The sequence below is a fragment of the Mercenaria mercenaria genome, chromosome 5, assembly GCF_021730395.1.
Source record: "Mercenaria mercenaria strain notata chromosome 5, MADL_Memer_1, whole genome shotgun sequence".
NCBI classification, from domain to species: domain Eukaryota; kingdom Metazoa; phylum Mollusca; class Bivalvia; order Venerida; family Veneridae; genus Mercenaria; species Mercenaria mercenaria.
In genome coordinates, this window is record NC_069365.1 from 58451429 (window position 1) to 58473449 (window position 22021).

The 22021-nt window shown below is 34.4% G+C and overlaps 1 protein-coding gene across 1 annotated transcript; it reads right to left on the minus strand.

The window, feature by feature from the left end:
- Positions 1 to 6129: 6129 nt before the first annotated feature.
- LOC123557337 (uncharacterized) lies at positions 6130 to 20040 on the minus strand. The gene is made up of 3 exons (XM_045348754.2): positions 19893 to 20040; positions 10269 to 11118; positions 6130 to 9424 (listed from the first exon to the last, which is right to left on the minus strand). Exons 1-3 carry the CDS (start codon positions 19970 to 19972, stop codon positions 8363 to 8365), a joined length of 1992 nt encoding a protein of 663 aa, XP_045204689.2. The 5' UTR covers positions 19973 to 20040; the 3' UTR covers positions 6130 to 8362.
- Positions 20041 to 22021: the final 1981 nt, after the last annotated feature.

Consider the following 22021-nt stretch of genomic DNA (forward strand, 5'->3'; position numbering starts at 1 on the left):
GGAGAAATGAAAAAAAAAATTAAGACAACTAATTGCCATGTCAGATATTAACAGGCATTCATTCTCTTCAAATGTCAGAAATACTTTAGCAAAATACGATCTACCTTCACCACAGGAATTACTTCACGACGTTCCAACTAAGAATAATTGGAAAACAACAAATATATACTTGGGAAACATGTGGAAAGAGCAACTTGCACTTAAGTCATCTACAAAATATCCTCAGATACAAAAAGATCCTGTCAGTAGTCCGCACAACCTATTGATCAGGTCGGCATGACGTCACATCCGGAGCAGTCGATTATGCAAATCACCTTGGAGGTGAAAGCAGGACCCGGCAATTCGTAGCGAGTTAACTAGCGGTGTGGGTTGTGATGTTTTTATTTTCAAATAAAACAAATCAAGAGTATTTTTTTTTATTATCTACAGTCCTTAGGCTGTGGTACAATCTATATATTTTTTAAAAAAAGTAGGGTTTTTGTAATAATTGATTTTGTGGCATTTTAAAACGGTCTGGAAAAAGTGACACATTATGTATTGTCAGCTCTTCGGCGCTACGGATAAGTTATAATTAAAACAAGTTTCCAAATTTATTCAACATTTTCTCAGTTTGCATATATAAATATTAAACTAAACCAAATATCTGAGAACATAACAATTTTTTTATTCAACTTCTTTGCTTAAAATCGTAGCAGTTGTTTCTTTCATCTTTCAGAGAATCTGAAAAAGAATGTTAGATCTATTTTATTTTCAAGAATGAACAGATCAAATAAATAAGTAAATTAATTTTCTGATTTTTTTATGTCTTTTTAAAATAAGCTGATAAGCTGATTTTCTAAATGTTTTAATGCTCTGAAATAATTATATTGTTGCCATTTTGCTGAAATGTATTTTGTGCGATATATTTTATTTTGTTTTATGTAAAATACTATAATGTTGAAGTACATTAAGTATGGAAGTCATTTAAATAAAGTTGAAAACCTTATACTTTATTCTATGTACGTAATCTTATTGCAGTCATTTTTTTTTTTTTTTTTTTTTGAAGAAATGTGAAATGTCCTTCCAGTCAAAAATTAGTTTGGTGAATTGATTTTAAAATTTCAAATGAACTATATGCCTATATGCTCGGGCATGTGTATTTATTAAGTTTTTTTTTATGTAGTAGCTCTCTTAATCCCTTTGTCAATAATTGACATGCAAATAACAATAATGTGCATCTTCCAAATATCATAAGACCCTGAAGGCATACATCAAACGGATAAGACAGGAAATTACCATAAGGCCCCGGAGGGGTACATCAGAGGGATAAAACAAACAGGAAATCAATCTATTAATTAGTGATAGTCATTAGAAACTGGTCGAAACTGATTTTCATTAATATACCACATACTGATTGGTTTCCATAGTGATTTATGACTTATGACTGGAATGTGTGCTTTAATTTTGTGGTATGTGGAAGCAGTCAATTGTGACAGTCTATAACAATTAACAAAAAAATATGGATGCAAATTATCGTTCACAGTTTTAAATAATTGATAATTTACTACAAAGCAGACAGTATTTTCGTAAATAGAAGTCATCAATTTATTGATACGTCCTGGCTTTTCGTAAAAAGAAGCTAGCATGCAGTTATTATATATCATTTTATCTCCACGTGTAACATATAAAAAATCCCTTTGTGTTATAAATGCAGAAAAAGATCTTATATTGTGATCCTGATACGCTTCGAGGGGAAAAAATCCCTTCTCCAGTATTTACGCATAATGTACTATTAAGCTTTAAATTTTGACACCTCTCATTAAATCTCACACGAATCAGAATTTAGGTAAGAGGTGTTGATTTAATTAAATTTGGCGTGACTGAATCACTTTTGACACCACAGTTCAAGCTATCTGGCTTTCAGAACTATTTTAATGGCTGGCTACAAAATAGAACGAGAAAAGTGAAACAAATGGATTAACCTAATTAGGTGAGCTACATTCTCTATTTTATTTATTTTTAAAAGACCTCCAATTTTTTAAATTATGATTTTCATCCAGTCCGTCACAAATATGAGACCTCGCAGCTTACACGGATCAATGATGAATATCACGTCTGAAACCTAAAAAAAGAAAGTTTTCTTTCACAGGAGTGATTTCTTGAACATCATGCTACATTATAAATTCACTGACTTATTAATATTTCCCAAAATTTAACTTTAAGCAAAGAAAAACAACCAGCACTAGTGAAACATGAAACGCTTTTCAATTACAATTTAGCGTCTGCTGTCACCTCGGCTTGTTGCTACGCAACGCGATACGCTAAAGTGCCCGGATATCCGACCTGAAGGCAACGAAATCTAGACCACATGAAATTAGACGATCAGAGATCAAAGCCAGATTGCTTACTGGAACATACATACTCCAGAGTAACACTGCTAGATTTAACCAGAACACTGTCCCTGCTACTTGCAAATTATGCAATGAAGAAACACCTTTTGGCTCGAATGTGCCGAACAATAAAATTTTCCAAATTTACAGGATTAAAACTAGTACACTGTACACTGGTTGCTACTAAGAGATTTAGCGCAGAGATTAGAGCAGGCACAGTGACAATAGCTTTGAAGGAGCCAAATGTGGCTGCTGTGTGTGCGATAGTGTGAAACATGTTCGTCTGACCTACTGTTCTAGTATAAAATGAATATTAATAGAATCTTTGAGTCCTAATGTGTCTGAAGCTATGTGGTTATCATGTCCATGCCTTGTTCTTGAATCAGCGGAAATTAATAAAGTGTTTTCTAGATAATATAGCTACTAAATGATGACCTATCTTAAATCACATTATTAAACGAGCTCTAGTTTTTCTTATCTCTGTGTCATGCATTGTGCAAGAAACAGAAGATGCTGTGTAAAATTCCAGACTTTCTTTCCTGATTCTTTTAAATTTAGGCTTTATATATAACCCCCTAAACATGATATCGAATTAATGTCACTACTCAAGGAGTATTAATTGGCAATTTTGGAGAGAGCTCGAAACTCGTTGGTTTCGTTCCACTATATACAATAGCCGAGCATAAAGTGGCCTTTTTCGATATAGGTCTCAAGGTGTAACTTGACTTTATAAGGACTTGGAGCCAAATAGAGAAATCATTGCAATAGAGTGCTCTTGAACTGACTTTGTAGAAATATGCTATACAGTATTCATTGCTATACAGAGATGTCTTTAAGATAGGTTGGACTGTTGATGGATATTTATGAGAAAAAAAATATGAAAGACCTTTCCAAATGCTCATTTATATGAACTTACGCAAGGAAGCATAGCTACTTCACACTATATTCTTGGATACAGGTACACATATTGTTCTTGGAACTGAAGCCTGCAAGGTTAGACGACAGTGTTGAATAAAGCGCAAAGAAGGATCCACATGGAGACATACTGTAATTTCTGCTGCTACAATCTGAATCATTCATATTCTAAGTATTACCATTGTTATTGTATATGTCGTTATTCTTATTGTATGTTCGATATTCTTATGGTAAAAGTCATCATTGTTGTTCAATATCTGACGATTCTATTTACAAAACGTGTCATTCTTATTCTATGTTATATGATTGTATTTGTATAGCGTCGCTGTGCTATTTATATCGCGGGAAATCGCACATACAATAAAACATGTGAAAACTCTGCCTTAAACGTATTATCAGAGAAGAACTTAGTAATACATTAATGTTTGTTTTTGTTTCCCACCGTCAATGAAAAAGTATGTACATTTTTGTTTATACCGTCATTTTATTTTTTATTGTGGTATATTTTTTTTTTTTTATTGTGGTATATTTAATAGTTTTGAGTACAATTTATTTTGGCTCGAGCACTGTATTGAACTTTCACAAATATATGGTCAAAGTTGAAAAAATAAATAAATTTATAGTTTAAGTAGTATAAACATCCAATCATGAACAAGAGTTTTTCAAACTTTTGACTCTTTGATTGGTTTATTTTGCCATGTTACACTGTTCCTAGTGATCGAATCCATTAAGTAGATAAATTTTGGCATATAGGGTTGCCAACTGTTACCCACAGATTTACTTGTTAAACTATAAACAATTAATAGGTTATATGTCATTCTAATAATTAAGATATTGTCCTGACTTTGCTGCGATCCGTTTCTGCAGAACTTCAATTCAGTAGAAGGTCAACAACTAATCTATAAACCTATATAATACTTATCACCATGATATGAGAGGATAAAGAAAATATTACTATTATTTCATTATTTTTATGCCCCCGAAGGGAGGCATATAGTTTTTGAACCGTCTGTCCGTCTGTCAGTCTGTCGGTCTGTCAGTCTGTTGGTCTGTCAGTCTGTCAGTCTGTCCGCAATTTTCGTGTCCGGTCCATATCTTTGTCATCGATGGATGGATTTTCAAATAACTTGGCATGAATGTGTACCACAGTAAGACGACGTGTCGCGCGCAAGACCCAGGTCCGTAGCTCAAAGGTCAAGGTCACACTTAGACATTAAAGGATAAAGCATTGATGGGCGTGTCCGGTCCATATCTTTGTCATCGATGGATAGATTTTCAAATAACTTGGCATGAATGTGTACCACAGTAAGACGACGTGTCGCGCGTAAGACCCAGGTCCGTAGCTCAAAGGTCAAGGTCACACTTAGACTTTAAAGGATAGTGCATTGATGGGCGTGTCCGGTCCATATCTTTTTCAACCATGGATGGATTTTCAAATAACTTGGCATGATTGTGTACCACAGTAAGACGACGTGTCGCGCGCAAGACCCAGGTCCGTAGCTCAAAGGTCAAGGTCACACTTAGACTTTAAAGGATAGTGCATTGATGGGCATGTCCGGTCCATATATTTTTCAACCATGGATGGATTTTCAAATAACTTGGCATGAATGTGTACCACAGTAAGACGACGTGTCGCGCCCAAGACCCAGGTCCGTAGCTCAAAGGCTAAGGTCACACTTTGACGTTAAAGGTCATTTTTCATGATAGTGCATTGATGGGCGTGTCCGGTCCATATCTTTGTCATTCATGCATGGATTTTAAAATAACTACGCATGAATGTGTGACACAGTAAGACGACGTGTCGCACGCAAGACCCAGCTCCGTAGGTCAAAGGTCCTAAACTCTAACATCGGCCATAACTACTCATTCAAAGTGCCATCGGGGGCATATGTCATCCTATGGAGACAGCTCTTGTTTTTGGTTTATTTTGCCAAAATTTTCTTATAACGAAACTAGCTCGTTTGTAAATTACAGACTTTAATGTGTAAATTGTGACGTTTTAAAATTGAAAATTTGTGAACGTAGAATAAACCAAATGATAGTATCACTCGATTTTGTTGAAATTTTCATGTCTTTTTAACATTTTTTTTTCTAAATATGTGAGAAATTTCAGAAATGTGCTATAAGTATAGGATATATAGGACCTCGTGAAATTCAGGTTTACAGAAATGGAGCGCAGCGAAGTGAAAGTATTAATTTGATGTATTACAGTGTCAATAAGTGATCTTTAACATATTTATAGTTTGACAAGAAAAGCTAAGGTAACCATCAGCATCACAACCCCATAGTTATTTTCAAGCTTAATGATCTGGTTAATGGAATCACTTTATAGGTACTGCGTAACCTGGCATAATAAACCAGTAAGTGAATAAAAAATGAAAAAACTCTGGTTGATGCTGGTTAAACTATGATTCTTGATATCGTGTTAGAATTGAAACCACATATATCACACAGCGATTTGCTCTTTGATAAAATCATTGTTTGTCATTCAGGTGTGTATGCTGTCTTAACTAAACTTCGAATGAAAGTAAGTCAAACACTTTTGGAAATATAATTATGTACAAAAATTTAATCTGAAACGGATGTACGGACGCACATTTAAAGGCAAATTTATATCCAGGCGCATGCCTACATGCACGCACGGAGCACTATTTTCCTACCGCAGATTCTAAAAATTATGTTGAGATGATCCCTATGAAGTATCTATCATCCTTTCGCATTAATATGCATGTGTCTAATGCCAGCTTTGAACGTTTGAATGGAGTATTACAAGGAAGCATTCCTCCCACTTGCTCTGGTTTTAAAAGTCAAACAGAAATTTGAAGGGATACACAATAAATCTGTATGCATTTTGACAACTTTATTATATAAACCGTTACTAAACAACAACACATAAACAAAACAACAAAAACTGAAGTTGACAATTATGCTATTGTTTAGAATTTAAACTTTTGAGTAGTGTTGATGTTGATAAATGCATTTGATTAGTTACATAATTATACATATGTTAACCGCTATCAACAAGTACAGAAATGTTCTGAAGAAGTGTAGGTCATTTTACAGCATCTATTTCATGTAATTGTTGTGATGGACAGCCGTCTACAAGAGTTGCATTATTTTCGCGATGGACAACCACCCACACGAGTCGCGTACGTTATATTGTCGCTGTGGGCAGCCGCCTTCAATAGTCGCTTTATTTTCGCAGTTGACTGACACCCATGAGTTGACACAGTCGCTCACAAGAATCACGTTATTTTCGCGTTAGACACACGCCTACAAGAGTCATGTTATTTTCACAACTTGAACACTCTCCTACAAGAGTTTTATTATTTTCACATTTGCAGACCGCCTAAAAAAGTCGTGTTATTTTCGCGTTTGTTAACTGCCTATACAAGAGTACTGTTATTTCGCAATGGACACCCACCTACAAGAGTCGTGCTGTTTTCGTGAGAGTCGTGATATTTACGCGTTTATCAACCGCCTACAAGAGAAACTGTTGTGTTATTTTTCGCAGTGGACATCCGCCTAAAAGTCGTGTTGTTTCGCAGTGGAGAGCCGCTCACAAGAGTCGTGTAATTTTCGCGGCTGGCACAGATGCTTACAAGAATCACATTATTTTCGCAGGGGACACACACCTTCAAGAGTCATGTCATTTTCGCAATGGACACACATACAGGAGTCGTGTTATTTTTGCGTTGCCGAACCGCAAACACGAGTCTAATTATTTTCGTGGTAGTCATGTTATTTGCGCGATTCACGACCGCCTACACTATTCATGTAATTTTAGCGATCCGTAGACACATTCTATTCGCTGCGGTGGGAATTCGTGTTTGCTGCGTAAATCCAATTGAACTTAACATAACTCTAGATTTGAAACAGAAAATAACATTGTTAATTCACAAGCATTTTTTTCTTCTACATCATTTTCGTGCGAAAAAAAAGAAGATACAATACAATTAATTAAATTGTTATATCGTGTAGTACACCATCGGGGATATAAATGTTCAGTGAAATGCTTCGAATTTTGTAAATACAGTACAAATTAAGGTACCTTTATCTGTTCGGAAAAGTTATATTTTGGAAATAAAGTTTTTCCGCAAGACCTGTTTCTATAATAATAACGCTTTAGCAACACTATCGGTATGTTATTAACTTACTTATTTCGACCCTCGGCAGCATAAATGTTTACTCTTAAGCATAGTTAATTCAATAAATATATTGTTCCTTCCGACAAAAAAAATGAATAATTAAACTCGACTCGTGAGTCTGAACTATATTTGGTAAGTTTTTATTTGATTCATTGCGACATGAAACCTTTACATGGTGACTTTTATATGCTTCAAAGAAGATTTACTGACATAAAACATGTTATAAAAGCTTTTTAAGTACGTATTGTTTTGACTGACATTTCACGTGCGAGTTATTTTTTACGCATACGAATTCATTGTTTACGTTTTATTTAGATATCTTTACAAAAGAAGCTGTTGTTAGTACATTACTGAATATATAAAATAGGACTTCGCCTCTTTTTCAAAATTAAAATACATCTGCTGGAACAGTTTATTTTTTACAAAATATGGTAATCCAGTATTCTTACTTAAGGTGGTTGCACAGACGATCGGCAATTTTAGTGTTATTACGTGTTCCCCTACGCTATTTAACCGGAAATACATAATGAAACGGAAATTGCCGATCGTCTTTACGGGTCCAGTACCTTAAAGAATGCCACTATGCCCCAGAAGATAAAATATCCATTTCGGTCGATGTTGTTACAATAGACATTCCTTCACGGCCTTTCATTCAGTTTTGTCCTCACAGATGGTTCTGTTCACTGATATGTACACAAATTAAACCAGATTATGGTTCGTTTATACATATTTATGGACTCTTGAAACGCCTACGGATTTTACGTTTCTCCCACTTTTGATCCAAAGTCTGTACAAGTAACGTATGTCATAGATACAACTTTCATAAAAAAGCAATGCCATTTCATTAATGCACGCCATGCGTTACACTGTGAAATACTGAGGTAGAAAGAGCCAGTTGTTTTTTGTCTATCTGAATTTGTCCTATATAGCTTATATAAGGTCTAGTTGTTGTAGCTGTCTCATTGACAAACCACCTTGCGACTGTGTCCCCATACCAGCTTGTCCACCCATACCTGTTTCTCCGCCACTACCCAACCCTCCTTCGCCACCAAAGGCCGCCATTGGTGACATTCCCATTCCCATACCCCCTCCGCCCATACCCAACCCACCTTCACCACTTAGTGCCGCCATCTGTGACATCCCCATACCCCCTCCGCCCATACCAAATCCACCTTCGCCACTTAGTGCCGCCATCTGTGACATCCCCATCCCCCCTCCACCCATACCCAATCCACCTTCGCCATTTAGTGCCGCCATCTGTGACATCCCCATTCCCCCTCCACCCATACCCAATCCACCTTCGCCACTAAGTGCCGCCATCTGTGACATTCCCATCCCCCCTTCACCTATACCCATCTGTGACATCCATAATCCTCCTCCGCCCATGCCCATTTGATCCATGTTTCCCATCTGACTAATGCTGCCTCCTGCCGTTGGAGTCGGAACTGTTGCAGTACAACGATCATTCCAGTTTACAATTTCTGAATTATAGTTACAATAAGTACCATAGCAACGTCCATAGTCCCTCAAATTTTCAATATCCGCACCTGGAGCGTACCATTTTCCATTGTGAAAACATCCCATCCCCGAATTACCACTACTTCCACTAGTTCCGCCCGTTCCTCCTGACCCAGCATTGCCGCCCATCATTGCAGCAAAACGAGAAATATCTGCCATTCCGCCCGAACCAGCCATTCCGCCCATACCAGCCATCTGGGCCATATTCATAAAACTAGCCATTCCGCCCATGCCGCCTGTTTGTACTGGATTGGTTACTGTCGGTTGGGTTACGGGCGGAACGGTTTCTGTTGGCTTTGTTATTGAAGGCGCGGTCTGTGCTGTTGTGCATTTATGGTCGTCCCAGTGAACAACAACGCCTTCGTGATTACAGTAAGAGCCATAGCACCAGTTTCCGGTCTGACCTTTCTCGATTTCAGAAAGAGGCTTGTAGAATGTCCCTTTGTAATGACAACCACGTGGTCTTCCTTGTGCCTGTAACAACAAGTCAGTCGTTATGTAACATTTGAATTAGAAAAAATGTTTTGATTGGAAAATGACGCTTTCAAAGTGTGTCGCATTGCATATGGTTGATTTGTTGTATATGTACATAAAAAGCTGCAACTCTTTGTTTCATTTCATTGTATAAAATAGATAATGTTTATACTGTTTCTCACAGCAGATGGTTTTGCATTATTTATATGTACTTTGATGATAAATGATTAGCTGTCTTAATAAGCGTCCAAGGAGTAAAAAAAAATGAGAAAGTTATTACGAAAATGACAAATGTACAAATTAAAGTGTCGTAATAGACGCATTGGTATCTTTTCGCACAAAGTTTGAAATTCAAATTACGTAAAAGTATCAAATTCGTGTTTTCATGAAATGCTCTACTGCTTGTTTTACAAGACAAAGAGTGATGAATTTTGCTATTGATTTTTTTTCAACATAGTTTTCATAGACTTGATTGTAGTAATTATTCATACGGCTATAAATGTCATTATTACACGCACTAAAAGTTTGAAATAATACTCATTAATTTGTGTAAATATGTTATTTTCCTTGCAATATAAACACAAAAGTTGTCTTGACATTAGAGATAGAGATTTTTCGGGTTGCAACCATTTATCAAACGTTAACGTATATCATTAGCACAAAAATAGGTTGATGTTCTGACTTAAGAATTTAAGGAGGATAAATTATGTCAAAGATCTTTTTACTTGACCACGTGACGGGAAATATAAAGTCATTTTTCATAAGGTAAAGTCATGTTGTATGTATATTTACATCATAACGTGTAATTGTTCATGCAACCGTTACAACTTAAGTCAAGCCCTACCTTAACGGTAACCTGGTTTGCTTCGGCATTCATATTCGATTGTAACCTTAGTATCTCACCAATAGTCATTTTCATTATTGGTTTATTGGTTGTCAAGACGATACGTGCTACCGTTGTCGTAGATGGCGTTGTTGTTGTTGTTGTTGGTTTTGGTGTAGTAGTAGTAGTTGTTGTTGTTGTTGGTTTTGGTGTGGTAGTAGTTGTTGTTGTTGGTTTTGGTGTTGTGGTAGTAGTTGTTGCTTTTGTTGTTGTAGTTGGCGCATTCGTTGTCTTAGTTGCTGGTGCCACTTTGTTCTGCGTTGCTGGTGCCTCTGCAACTTTCGTTGCAGGAGCCGTTGTAGCCAGTTTTTGTATGGTTTTGATAGCTGTTTTTATTGTAGTTTCTTGTATCTTAGATTTAAGATTTGAATCCGACGAACTTGCATTAGTGTCTCTTGATGAACCAGAAAATATATTTTTGAAAACATCGGACGAGCCTTTCACTTCATGGCCCATCCCCATCCCTCCAACAGCAAGTCTGATAAGGTCATGCAGCGAAATTGATGGTTCTGTTGGCACCTCAGGGGCGGCGGGTTTGGTCACTTTAACAGGAGTTGCTGTCTCATAGGATGGCGGTTTAGTTGCTGGGGCAGCGACTGGTTCTATGAACAGGTTTGGCGGCGAAATTACAGGCGCCGCAGCATGATCAGTACCCGGCGCCTGTGCCACCTGGACCGCCGTGTTAGAATTGGACTGGTCCCACCAAGAAGAACCGAAAAATGGACCGAACCCACCCCATAATGGTGGTGGTTGAGTGGTCAAAGCTCCGCACAGAGCTACATACTGTAGAGACACGAGACACCACCGAATCCTGAAAGCATAAAAACAATATCATATAGTATTATTAAACTCCGAATAGTAATTACCTCCCTTAGCTCGAGGTCTGTGAGTGAGTTTGGTTTTACGGCGAATTGACACAAAATGGTCATATATCGCCGAGGCGAGGTCTGTGTAGCTAAACTGCAACTAACTTATTTACCCTGGAGAGCATTCTAACCTTAGTGACCGCGATTTCAGAATGTTTTCAATACTAATTATATGTACTTCTCCTAGTAGTTGCAGCCCTAGGAAATAACTATTTTAGACGGTCTCATTAAAAAAAATGAAAATAACGTGCAAACGTATCAAACGTATTTAAAACATTTTATTGATGGATTCAAAATATATATTTTTAGGAAATTTTGCTCATATTACCAGAAGTACACGACATTGAAACACAGATATATGTTACTTATAGCCCCTACGGGAAGGTGCATTTTTTAAATACTGAAATGCGGTACAATTAACATTATTAGGCCATAGAATATGTAGCACGCGTAAATCAGTAATGAGACTAATATTTTCGTTACATGCCGGACATTAATAAGTAATAGCACACATAATTAAGATCAATTGTTAATTAATTATTATCATGTCACGACATTTTATGGTCAAACGCATACGCGTGACAATAAAAGTAACATTATTAATGATTTATGCGAGATGTTTGGCCAGTCTTTCACTTTACATGTTCGATCATATTTGCCTTTTCTTGACTTTTTACACGAAAGAAATAACAAGTATTGTCCATTTTTTATTGTATCCCTTTTAAATTTTAATAACTTACTTAAATTTTGGTATTAATGTAATCGGTTTGTATTACTTTTGAAACTTAATTGGTTGGTATTACTTTTGAAACGGACGACCCCTAATCTGATAGGATTGATGTTTGCAAAGTCGTTGGAACACAGGTGGTGTTTTTTTATAACGAACTGTGTGCCAATAAACGCAAGAGCAAATCCTTGTGGATATTTTGGCTTCGGCGGTTTACAATTATTTTTCTACGTCAAATCAATTATCCAGAATTTCTGTCACTTATGTTTCGAAAAGGATTAAAAAGTGAAAGTTCTTGATGCTATGCCAAACAATGTACACGAAAAGCGGCCCAAGTAACGATTTCGTCCAGGAAACGTAAGTGCGAATGATGCAAAAATCCAATAATGTTAATGAATTGGTGAGATTTATTTTTGACTTAAATTCAGTTGTTGTTATAAGTAATATTCCGAGGGAGATACAGAATAATCTGCAAATGCTTTTTGCATAATTTGTTGAATAGTGCGTTTAACTGAGATGGACAAGCAGTATGAATTAAATATATCCTTCATTTTCTACATCTCGCCAGACGTGACTATAAAAACTCATGGATCTGATGTTTAATGTATGGTATGTGTCAACAACAAAAAATGCATCTGTATGCATGCATGGTAACTTTATCATGTCACAATTTGATGATTTTCAGATAAATCACGGAAATATCTTCATTATGACAAAACTCGTTAGCACTTATATGCCTTTCGTTTAAACAGGATTTATTTCGAAACAGTACAAAAACAACAACAGCAACAACACATACATACATACATACATACATACATACATACATACATACACTCAGTTCCAAAAAGAACGTGTGCACTTAGTTTTCTGTTATTTTTTCTCGGTTATTTTCATGAAAACTTATAATGTTTGGTACCAAAATTTAAATCAGTTTCGTAAACAAATTGGTGTGCATTTTAGATTTTGAGTTATACCTGAGAGTTAGTGTATGAAAAAAATGAAACAAAAACGTCGGCGAATTTTTTGAAATATTTAAACTTAAAAAGTTTACACTTTCTTTTGGAACTGAGTATACATACATACAAACATATGTGTAAAATAAACATAGGATTTGAAACAAGTCTAACAAGGTTAATGGCTTTGGTCTGAAATTGAAGTAAATATGTATATGCCTTTAAAACTAATATCTGCAAAATGTTCACGCTACTTCGTTGAATGCCATGCCCTTCAACAAAAGAACTGCAATACTGAGTATAACAGAATCAAGGACAATACCTGACACACGCGCGGACACTGCGTCCATATTATGGGATATTTTGGCGAGTATTCTTTTTTTTTTCAATTTGTAAACGGAAACTTGCTTGGTTCAAAGGCTAGTGTGCAGATTTAAGCAACAGAATTGCTGAAATCAAGCAAGAGGTTTTATTTTTTCCCATCATATCCGTATCTGATAACTCTACGTCATTATTGTAAATGCGTCCTACTAAATTCCACAAAACCAATGTGATATTACTCACATAAAGTAATTGAATAAATGATGCTACACTAGATGTCATACGAATGCCTCCTAAAATCTTACAGAAACGTAGACGTTTTGGCATATATCTTCCTACTGAGTTCCAATAAAAATCATGGTATGTATTTTCCAATTGAGTTCCCATTAAAGATTTGGCATGTATCTTCCTATCGAGTTCCCATAAAATTGGCATGTTTTTTTCTATTAAGTTCCCATTAAAGTTTCGATATGTGTCTTTCTATCAAGTTCTTATTAAAACTTTGGCATGTATCATTCTATCAATTTCCTATTAAAGTTTTGGTATGTATCTTTCTATTAAGTTTCTAATTTATCTTTCTATTAAGTTCCCATTAAAGTTTCGATATGTTCTTTCTATCAGTCTATAAAGTTTGGCATGTATCTTCTATCAATTTCCATTAAAGTTTTGGTTTTTTAATTATCTTTCTATAAGTACCCATTAAAGTTTTGGATTATCTTCTATCACAGTTTCCTATCAAAGTTTCGGCATGTATCTTTCTATTAAGTTTCATATTTAAAGTTTTGGTATGTATCATTCCTACTATAAGCTTTGGCATTATCTTCTATAGTTCCCAAAGCTTTGGTATGCATCATTCATATTATCAAGTTCTCTACAAAGCTTTGGCATGTATATTTCTATTAAGTTTCCATTTAAGCTTTGGTATGTATCATCCTATTAAGTTGCTAAATAAGGCTTTGGCATGTATTTTTCTATTAAGTTCCCATTAAAAAATTATTATGTATCTGTCTATTAAGTTCCTATTAAAGCTTTGGCATGTATTTTTCTATTAAGTTCCCATTAAAAAATTATTATGTATCTGTCTATTAAGTTCCTATTAAAGCTTTGGTATGTATCTTTCTATCAAGTTCTTATTAAAGCTTTGGCATGTATCATTCTATCAAGTTCCTATTTAAGATTTGGTATGTATCTTTCTATTAAGTTTCTAATTAATCTTTCTATTAAGTTCCCATTACAGTTTCGGTATGTATATTTCTATCAAGTTACTATTAAAGCTTTGGCATGTATCTTTCTATTAAGTTCCCGTTAAAACTTTGGCATGTATATATCTATTAAGTTTCCATTTAAGGTTTGGTATGTATCATTCTATTAAGTTCCTAAATAAGGCTTTGACATGTATCTTTCTATTAAGTTCCCATTAAAGTTTTGGTATGTATTTGTCTATCAAGTTCTTATTAAAGCTTTGGCATGTACCTTTTTATTAAGTTCCCATTAAAGTTTTGGCATGTATCTTTCTATTAAGCTCCTAATTAAAAGTTTAGCCTGTATCTTTCGATCAAGTTCTAATTAAAGTTTTGGCATGTATCTTTCTATTAAGCTCCTAATTAAAGCTTTAGCATGTATCTTTCGATCAAGTTTTTATTAAAGTTTTGGCATGTATCTTTCTATTAAGTTCCCGTTAAAGTGTTGGTATATACCTTTCTATCAAGTTCCTATTAAAGCTTTGGCATGTACCTTTTTATTAAGTTCCCATTAAAGTTTAGGTATGTATATTTCTATCAAGTTCCCATCAAAGCTTTGGCATGTATATTTCTACCATTAAAGTTTTAGTATGTATATTTCTATATTTCTATTAAGTTCCTAATTAAAGTTTTTGCATGTATCTTTGTATCAAGTTCTTATTAATTTTTTGGCATGTATCTTTCTATTAAGTTCCCATTAAAGTTTTGGTATGTGTCTTTCTATTAAGTTACTATTAAAGTTTTGGTATGTATCTTTCTATCAAGTTCCTATTAAAACTTTGGCATGTATCTTTCTATTAAGTTCCCATTAAAGTGTTGGTATGTATCTTTCTATCAAGTTCTTATTGGAGCTTTGGCATGTACCTTTCTATTAAGTTCCCATTAAAGTGTTGGTATGTATATTTCGATCAAGTTCCTATTAAAGCTTCGGCATGTATATTTCTACCATTAAAGTTTTGATATGTTTATTTCTATTAAGTTCCCATTTAAGTTTTGGCATGTGTCTTTCTATTAAGTTCATAATTAAAGCTTTGGCATGTATCTTTCTATCAAGTTCTTGTTAAAGTTTTGGCATGTGTCTTTCTATTAAGTTCCCACTAAAGTTTTGGCATGTGTCTTTCTATTAAGTTCCCATTAAAGTTTTGGTATGTATATTTCTATCAAGTTCCTTTTAAAGCTTCGGCATGTATATTTCTACCATTAAAGTTTTGATATGTATATTTCTATTAAGTTCCCATTTAAGTTTTGGCATGTGTCTTTCTATTAAGTTCATAATTAAAGCTTTGGCATGCATCTTTCTATCAAGTTCTTGTTAAAGTTTTGGCATGTGTCTTTCTATTAAAATCCCATTAAAGTTTTGGCATGTGCCTTTCTATTAAGTTCCCATTAAAGTTTTGGCATGTGTCTTTCTATTAAGTTCCCATTAAAGTTTTGGCATGTGTCTTTCTATTAAGTTCCCATTAAAGTTTTGGCATGTGTCTTTCTACTAAGTTCCCATTTAAAGTTTTGGCATGTGTCTTTCTATTAAGTTCCCATTAAAGTTTTGGCATGTATCTTTCTATTAAGTTGCCATTAAAGTTTTGGTATGTATATTTCTATCAAGTTCCAATTAAGCTTTGGCATGTACCTTTCTATTAAGTTCCCATTGAATGTTTTGTATGTATCTTAATATCAAGTACCTTTTTATTAAGTTCCCATTAAAGGTTTGGTATTTGGTATGTATATTTCTATCAAGTTCCTATTAAAACTTCGGCATGTATATTTCTACCATTAAAGTTTTGATATATATATTTCTATTAAGTTCCCATTTAAGTTTTGGCATGTGTCTTTCTATTAAGTTCCTAATTAAAGCTTTGGCATGCATCTTTCTATCAAGTTCTTGTTAAAGTTTTGGCATGTGTCTTTTTATTAAGTTCCCATTAATGTTTTGGTATGTATCTTTCTATTAAGTTCCCATTAAAGCTTTGGCAAGTATCTTTCTATCAAGTTCCCATGAACGGGTTAGGCATGTATTTTCATAGTAAGTTCCCATTAAAGGGTCGGCATGTGTCTTTCTAAACAGGTTATGGGTTAGAATCCCAGTGGTACTGGAGATTTTACGTAGAAGAAACTACGCAATTATTTATTTTTGTTTGTGGTGGCTACGGTTTTGAAAAAAGTGGCGAGATCAAGCCACGTGACTGCAGTTTCGGATTGAGGATGCGACACGTTTCGTACATTTTCAGCTGAGGCTTGGTATAGGCCCGGGACGAAGCATGGGACCATGGCAGACCTCTGTATGCAGAATGTTTAACTGACACACGGACGTACACCTCTATGTTATGAAGATAATAATGTTAAAACAAAGTGACACCTATGCCTATGATGAGATGATAAACCCTTAACTGTCATTTCATTTAATGCACTGTCAAAATGTTGACAGTTTAATTTCTTTATTTAGATCTTAAAAACATGTTTCTTCAAAAAATATATGTTTTGCATATTTTCTCATATAAAATATAAACTACATGTCCATTTATAAAGAAGTTATTTTAACCTTATGACTGATATACAACTGTATTGTATCCAAGTCGATAATTCTTATTTTATCGAAATATTCTTACATTGTATATAATTCAATTATTGAATGACTGCTGAAACTATGACCCACAAGCCAGCCAATAAGTGTTTTATTACATCACATAAGATGTACATTTTCATACAATTTCCTTCTACTTTTGGGCTGTAGCCTAGCAGCTTTTGTGTTAAACTATAAACCGGTAAGTAGCACAAACTATGGACTGGCGAGTTAATCGCGGATTGATACGAGGGTCATGTAATGATGAACTATCAATATAGGCTTGTGTGGGCGGATTTATATATTCTGTCAACAATTTGATGTACATAAAGCTATTTCCATATCTACATTATGTAAATGTGAAGTTTATTGTATATAACAATTTGATTTATTTGACGAGAAAAGTCATTTAACATAGCTGATTACGTCCCTTTAATAAATAAACTTTGTGATTAACTCGTTCAAAATTGAAAGAAATGCCTTTCAGGCAAGTGCAAAAACACAACTTCCAAGTACAATTATGAACAATTTCTACTTTGAGTAATGCAGTAAGAAGCAATATGCCCTTCTAATATATGTATTGAAATATACGATTAAAACTATATCATACTAGAAAAAAGTATTTTATATGCATTAATCTTCTTCTTTCAAAACATGTGTTTTCCCGTGTATTTTAGTATTAATCTATTCAGGTTTGGCGTATAACATTTTGAAAAAACACATCAGATTATGACATTATGCACGCCCGGGTTCTTATTAAACTGTCATTATAACAAATGGTTCAATCATTCAGTGAGTGATTTATATATACAGGCGTGTGCCTTTAATTTTGTACATACGTGTTTATTTTGGCGTAACAGGACGTGACAGTCTAAAACAATTTGTTCCAAAGTAATGCAAAGAGCTAAAAACAAGGGATAAGAAAAAACTAGTGGACACACTTTTTTTTATCTAGCAGGAATCATTCCTCTCAGACTATCTTTAACTTTTCACACTGGATAAAATGTGGAAAACAATAATATTCGTCAGAATGCAACCCTAACTTTTTTCTCTTTGCAAAGCTTGCATTTCATACAAAATAACTAAACTAAAAATGATTTCGTAGGAAACAAACACACACCGTGGCCTAATTAATTTTAACGTCAGGTGAGATCAAATGCCTGCGTTTGCATAGGTAACAAGTAGTAACTGACGATATCAAACTTCAGAGGCATTATGTGTTTTAATGTGATTTTAAGTACTAAGTAACGTAAAATAGACTAGAATTTAGTGTTTTTCATAAGCATAAAGTCAAAGCAGCCGTTACATGAAAACACATTAATAATGCATTTTAGTAAGCGTAACTGTTGTCACTATTCCTAACACAGGATACTATGTGGTTTAGGAAACGATAATGAAAATATTGCAAAAGATCCCCGTTGTCCAAGTACATGATATAGAATAAGTTTGTTTTGAAAAGTTGATGTTTTAATGAATATTTCTTTCGTATAGTCAGAATAGATTAGATGCTTGCAAAAAATGGAGCTCTTATTGATTTCGTTTTTTTTTAAAGCTTTTCATTTGATAATGGAACTTAGTCTAAATATAACTTGGTATAAATATAATTTGATCTAAATATAACTTGGTATAAATATAATTTGATCTAAACATAACTTGGTCTAAATATAACTTGATCTAAATGGTGGCAAAGACTGTTGCAATATTTACGTATGTACAAGATTAACGAGACGCACCTGTAGATATAAACGTTTTAAGGAAAAATGATATTTTTAATAATTTTACTAAAATATAATCGTGTAAATATGGCTATTGTAACAGTATCTTGGGTTGGGAAAATGTATTTGGCTGGAGTAGATTTTGTCCGAGGCGCGCAAGTGCACATTGTGATAAGGCCTTGTAAAGTCCACCATTTGATCAACCCATCCCGGTCCAAGCTACTGTTAGAACAAATTCTTAATTATACGTAATTTTTGGTTTTTATCAGAAACAAAAATGACTAAACTCCTTTAAGTCAAAAACCTATTTATTTACCAGGTCATGAATATAAGTAGTAAAGGTACCTGTAATCAAATTTTCACATAGAGCAATACGGATTTTGTTTTCTGTCAATTCGTACTTATTTGTCAAATACAAGCAGCGTTTTCAAAGAATATCGATAGGCCAAGTGTCCCCCTTAGTAATTTATAAATTAAAAACGAATATGCACAAATCAACAAAATCTACACTACAGCCGACAGACATAAGAATTAATAAGACATGTACGCATTGCTTGAACCGAAAAAAAAAATCAATGAAACTATCTATTATTTCTAACAGTGCGCGTTTATTTCGCAAAATGATTTCTTAATGACAAACTTAGCATTTCTTGTGGATCAATATTCAGTTATCTTTTTTTTTTTCGTTGACAGTTTTTGTTGTTGTTGTTTTTTTTTTTTTTTTTTTTTTTTTTGTTTTTTGCTTGAAATAGAAAAATGCACTTTTATAACCTTAATCTGACCTTTAACTTATTGTACAGTAGTTTTTGTTTTTTTTTTTTTTTCAAATTGAAATAGATTTAACAGTCTTTATGAAATTAAATCGCACATCAAAACTGTCAAATTAATTGCTTCTTATTTTAAAATGAAACATTGCTAAGCTTATATATGGCATGAATATTTACAATTCTCGATTGATCATCTTCTAAAAAAAAATAATGACGAACTAACTCCACATGCACATAACAATCCAGGTCACTCGTAAATCAGTGTGTCGAGAAAAAAAATCACATAATTCCCGACGAACAAATTCCAAATATCTCTTAAAACTACGGGCCACGTTTATAATGATAGATGCACAAATCATTTATTTTTTCCGTCCTTAATCAAATTTCAAATTTTTAATAATTCCAATGTAGAAGCCAAAAATAGGTTATACGTACATCGTATACACAGTAAGTCCTCCGTCTATTTTGGGACAAATGCTAGTAACTGACAATGATCTGGTCATAAAAGTTACCATTTATTTACGTATCGTCACAAACATAACGCAGTCAGACACCATAGCCACGATACATTTTCATTCAAAAAGCAACATTCCTTGTATATCCCAATGTTTAACCCTTATGATGCTGGACACGATTGATTCTGCCTTTGCGACCAGTGTAGATCATGATCAGCCTGCACATCCGTGCAGTCTGCTCATGATCTGCACTGTTCGCCATTCAGTCAGTATTTTTTTGGTAAGCACCCCTTTTAACAGTTAATGGTACTGTCCAAATTGAAAGACGGATGAGTTCATTATAGAAATTTAGCAGGGTTAGGGTTAAAACTGAGCTGATGACATATCCAGAAAATTCAAAATTCAATTTACGTAAAAAGTGTATTGAACTTCAAAAGTACGAAATTTTCTGGAAACAATCAAAGTTATTTGCGTAATCTTTAGCTGCCATATAAAACTTAATCACATTGATTATTGTTTATACGAAAATATCCTCTATTTTGGCAACAGCACTGAAAAAAAGGGCTGAATCGAAAAAATGGTTGCCGAATGTCAGTCGCATATCAAACTATAGCTAAACTGCTAAATTTATAATGCTTGCATTTTTAACATAGAATTATACGAGGAATGTGCAGCAGCCTTATACCGTTACACTAACGGAATTTGTTAACAAACACGAGAAATATCTTCTTTTTTTCTCAAAAAATAAAAGTAAAAAGATAAACGACGTAGACAGCAAATGATGTTTTTCGTGTGGAAAGTAAGAAAGTAAGAATTTAACAGGAAGTCACACCATTAAGGTTCTTACAAAAAAGGCTGTTGACATAAGCGTCTTCTTTATTTGATATAAACTTATTGGCCAGTCACATTGACTCACTTTAAAATAATGAGCCGCACCATGAGAAAACCAACATAGTGCATTTGCGACCAGCATGGATCCAGACCAGCCTGCGCATCCGCGCAGTCTGGTTAGGATCCATGTTGTTCGCTTTCTAAGCCTATTACAATTAGAGAAACCATTAGCGAACAGCATGGATCCTGACCAGACTGCGCGGATGCGCAGGCTGGTCTGGATCCATGCTGGTCGCAAATGCACTATGCTGGATTTCACATGGTGCAGCTCAAATGTCTGTAACTTAAGTTTTCTGTAGAAGAAAATTTTCAGTGCTGAATAAAAATCAAAAGAAAATTGGTCCAGACCATCCTATTTTCTCAAAGTAACATGCTATCATGTCATGGTCGTTTGACAAAATAGTTCGTCACTCTGAGAAGATAATATACACACTGGACATGATAGCATGTTACTTTGAGAAAATAGGATAGTCGTTTAAGAAAATACTACGTCACTCTGACATGATAGTATACACTCTGGACATGATAGCATGTTCCTTTGAGAAAATAGGATAGTCGTTTAAGAAAATACTACGTCACTCTGACATGATAGTATACACTCTGGACATGATAGCATGTTCCTTTGAGAAAATAGGATAGTCGTTTAAGAAAATACTACGTCACTCTGACATGATAGTATACACTCTGGACATGATAGCATGTTCCTTTGAGAAAATAGGATAGTCGTTTAAGAAAATACTACGTCACTCTGACATGATAGTATACACTCTGGACATGATAGCATGTTCCTTTGAGAAAATAGGATAGTCGTTTAAGAAAATACTACGTCACTCTGACATGATAGTATACACTCTGGACATGATAGCATGTTCCTTTGAGAAAATAGGATGGTCGTTAAAGAAAATACTACGTCACTCTGTCATGATAGTATACACACTGGGCATGATAGCATCTTCCTTTGAGAAAAAAAGATGGTCGTTAAACAAAATAGTACGTCACTCAGACAAGATAGTATGAGAAACAAGATAGTATGTTAAGTGGACATGATAGCACGTTGCTTTGAGAAAACAGGATGGCCGTTTAACAAAATAATACTTCACTGTGACAAAATAGTACATACGTTACACATGATAGCATTGCAACCAGTAATTAACAAGACATTACAATATCTTGAGAAGATACTACACTAAATAAAGAAAAAACCTTGTACTCATCTAA

Excerpts from the sequence above, each read along its gene's own strand:
- LOC123557337 (XM_045348754.2), bottom strand. The coding sequence starts at position 19,972 with ATGGTAACTTTTATGACCAGATCATTGTCAGTTACTAGCATTTGTCCC. Across the intron at positions 11,119-19,892 it reads GGACTTACTGTGTATACGAT|GATTCGGTGGTGTCTCGTGT; the intron begins GTACGTATAACC and ends TTATGCTTTCAG. Across the intron at positions 9,425-10,268 it reads CAAACCAGGTTACCGTTAAG|GCACAAGGAAGACCACGTGG; the intron begins GTAGGGCTTGAC and ends TTGTTGTTACAG.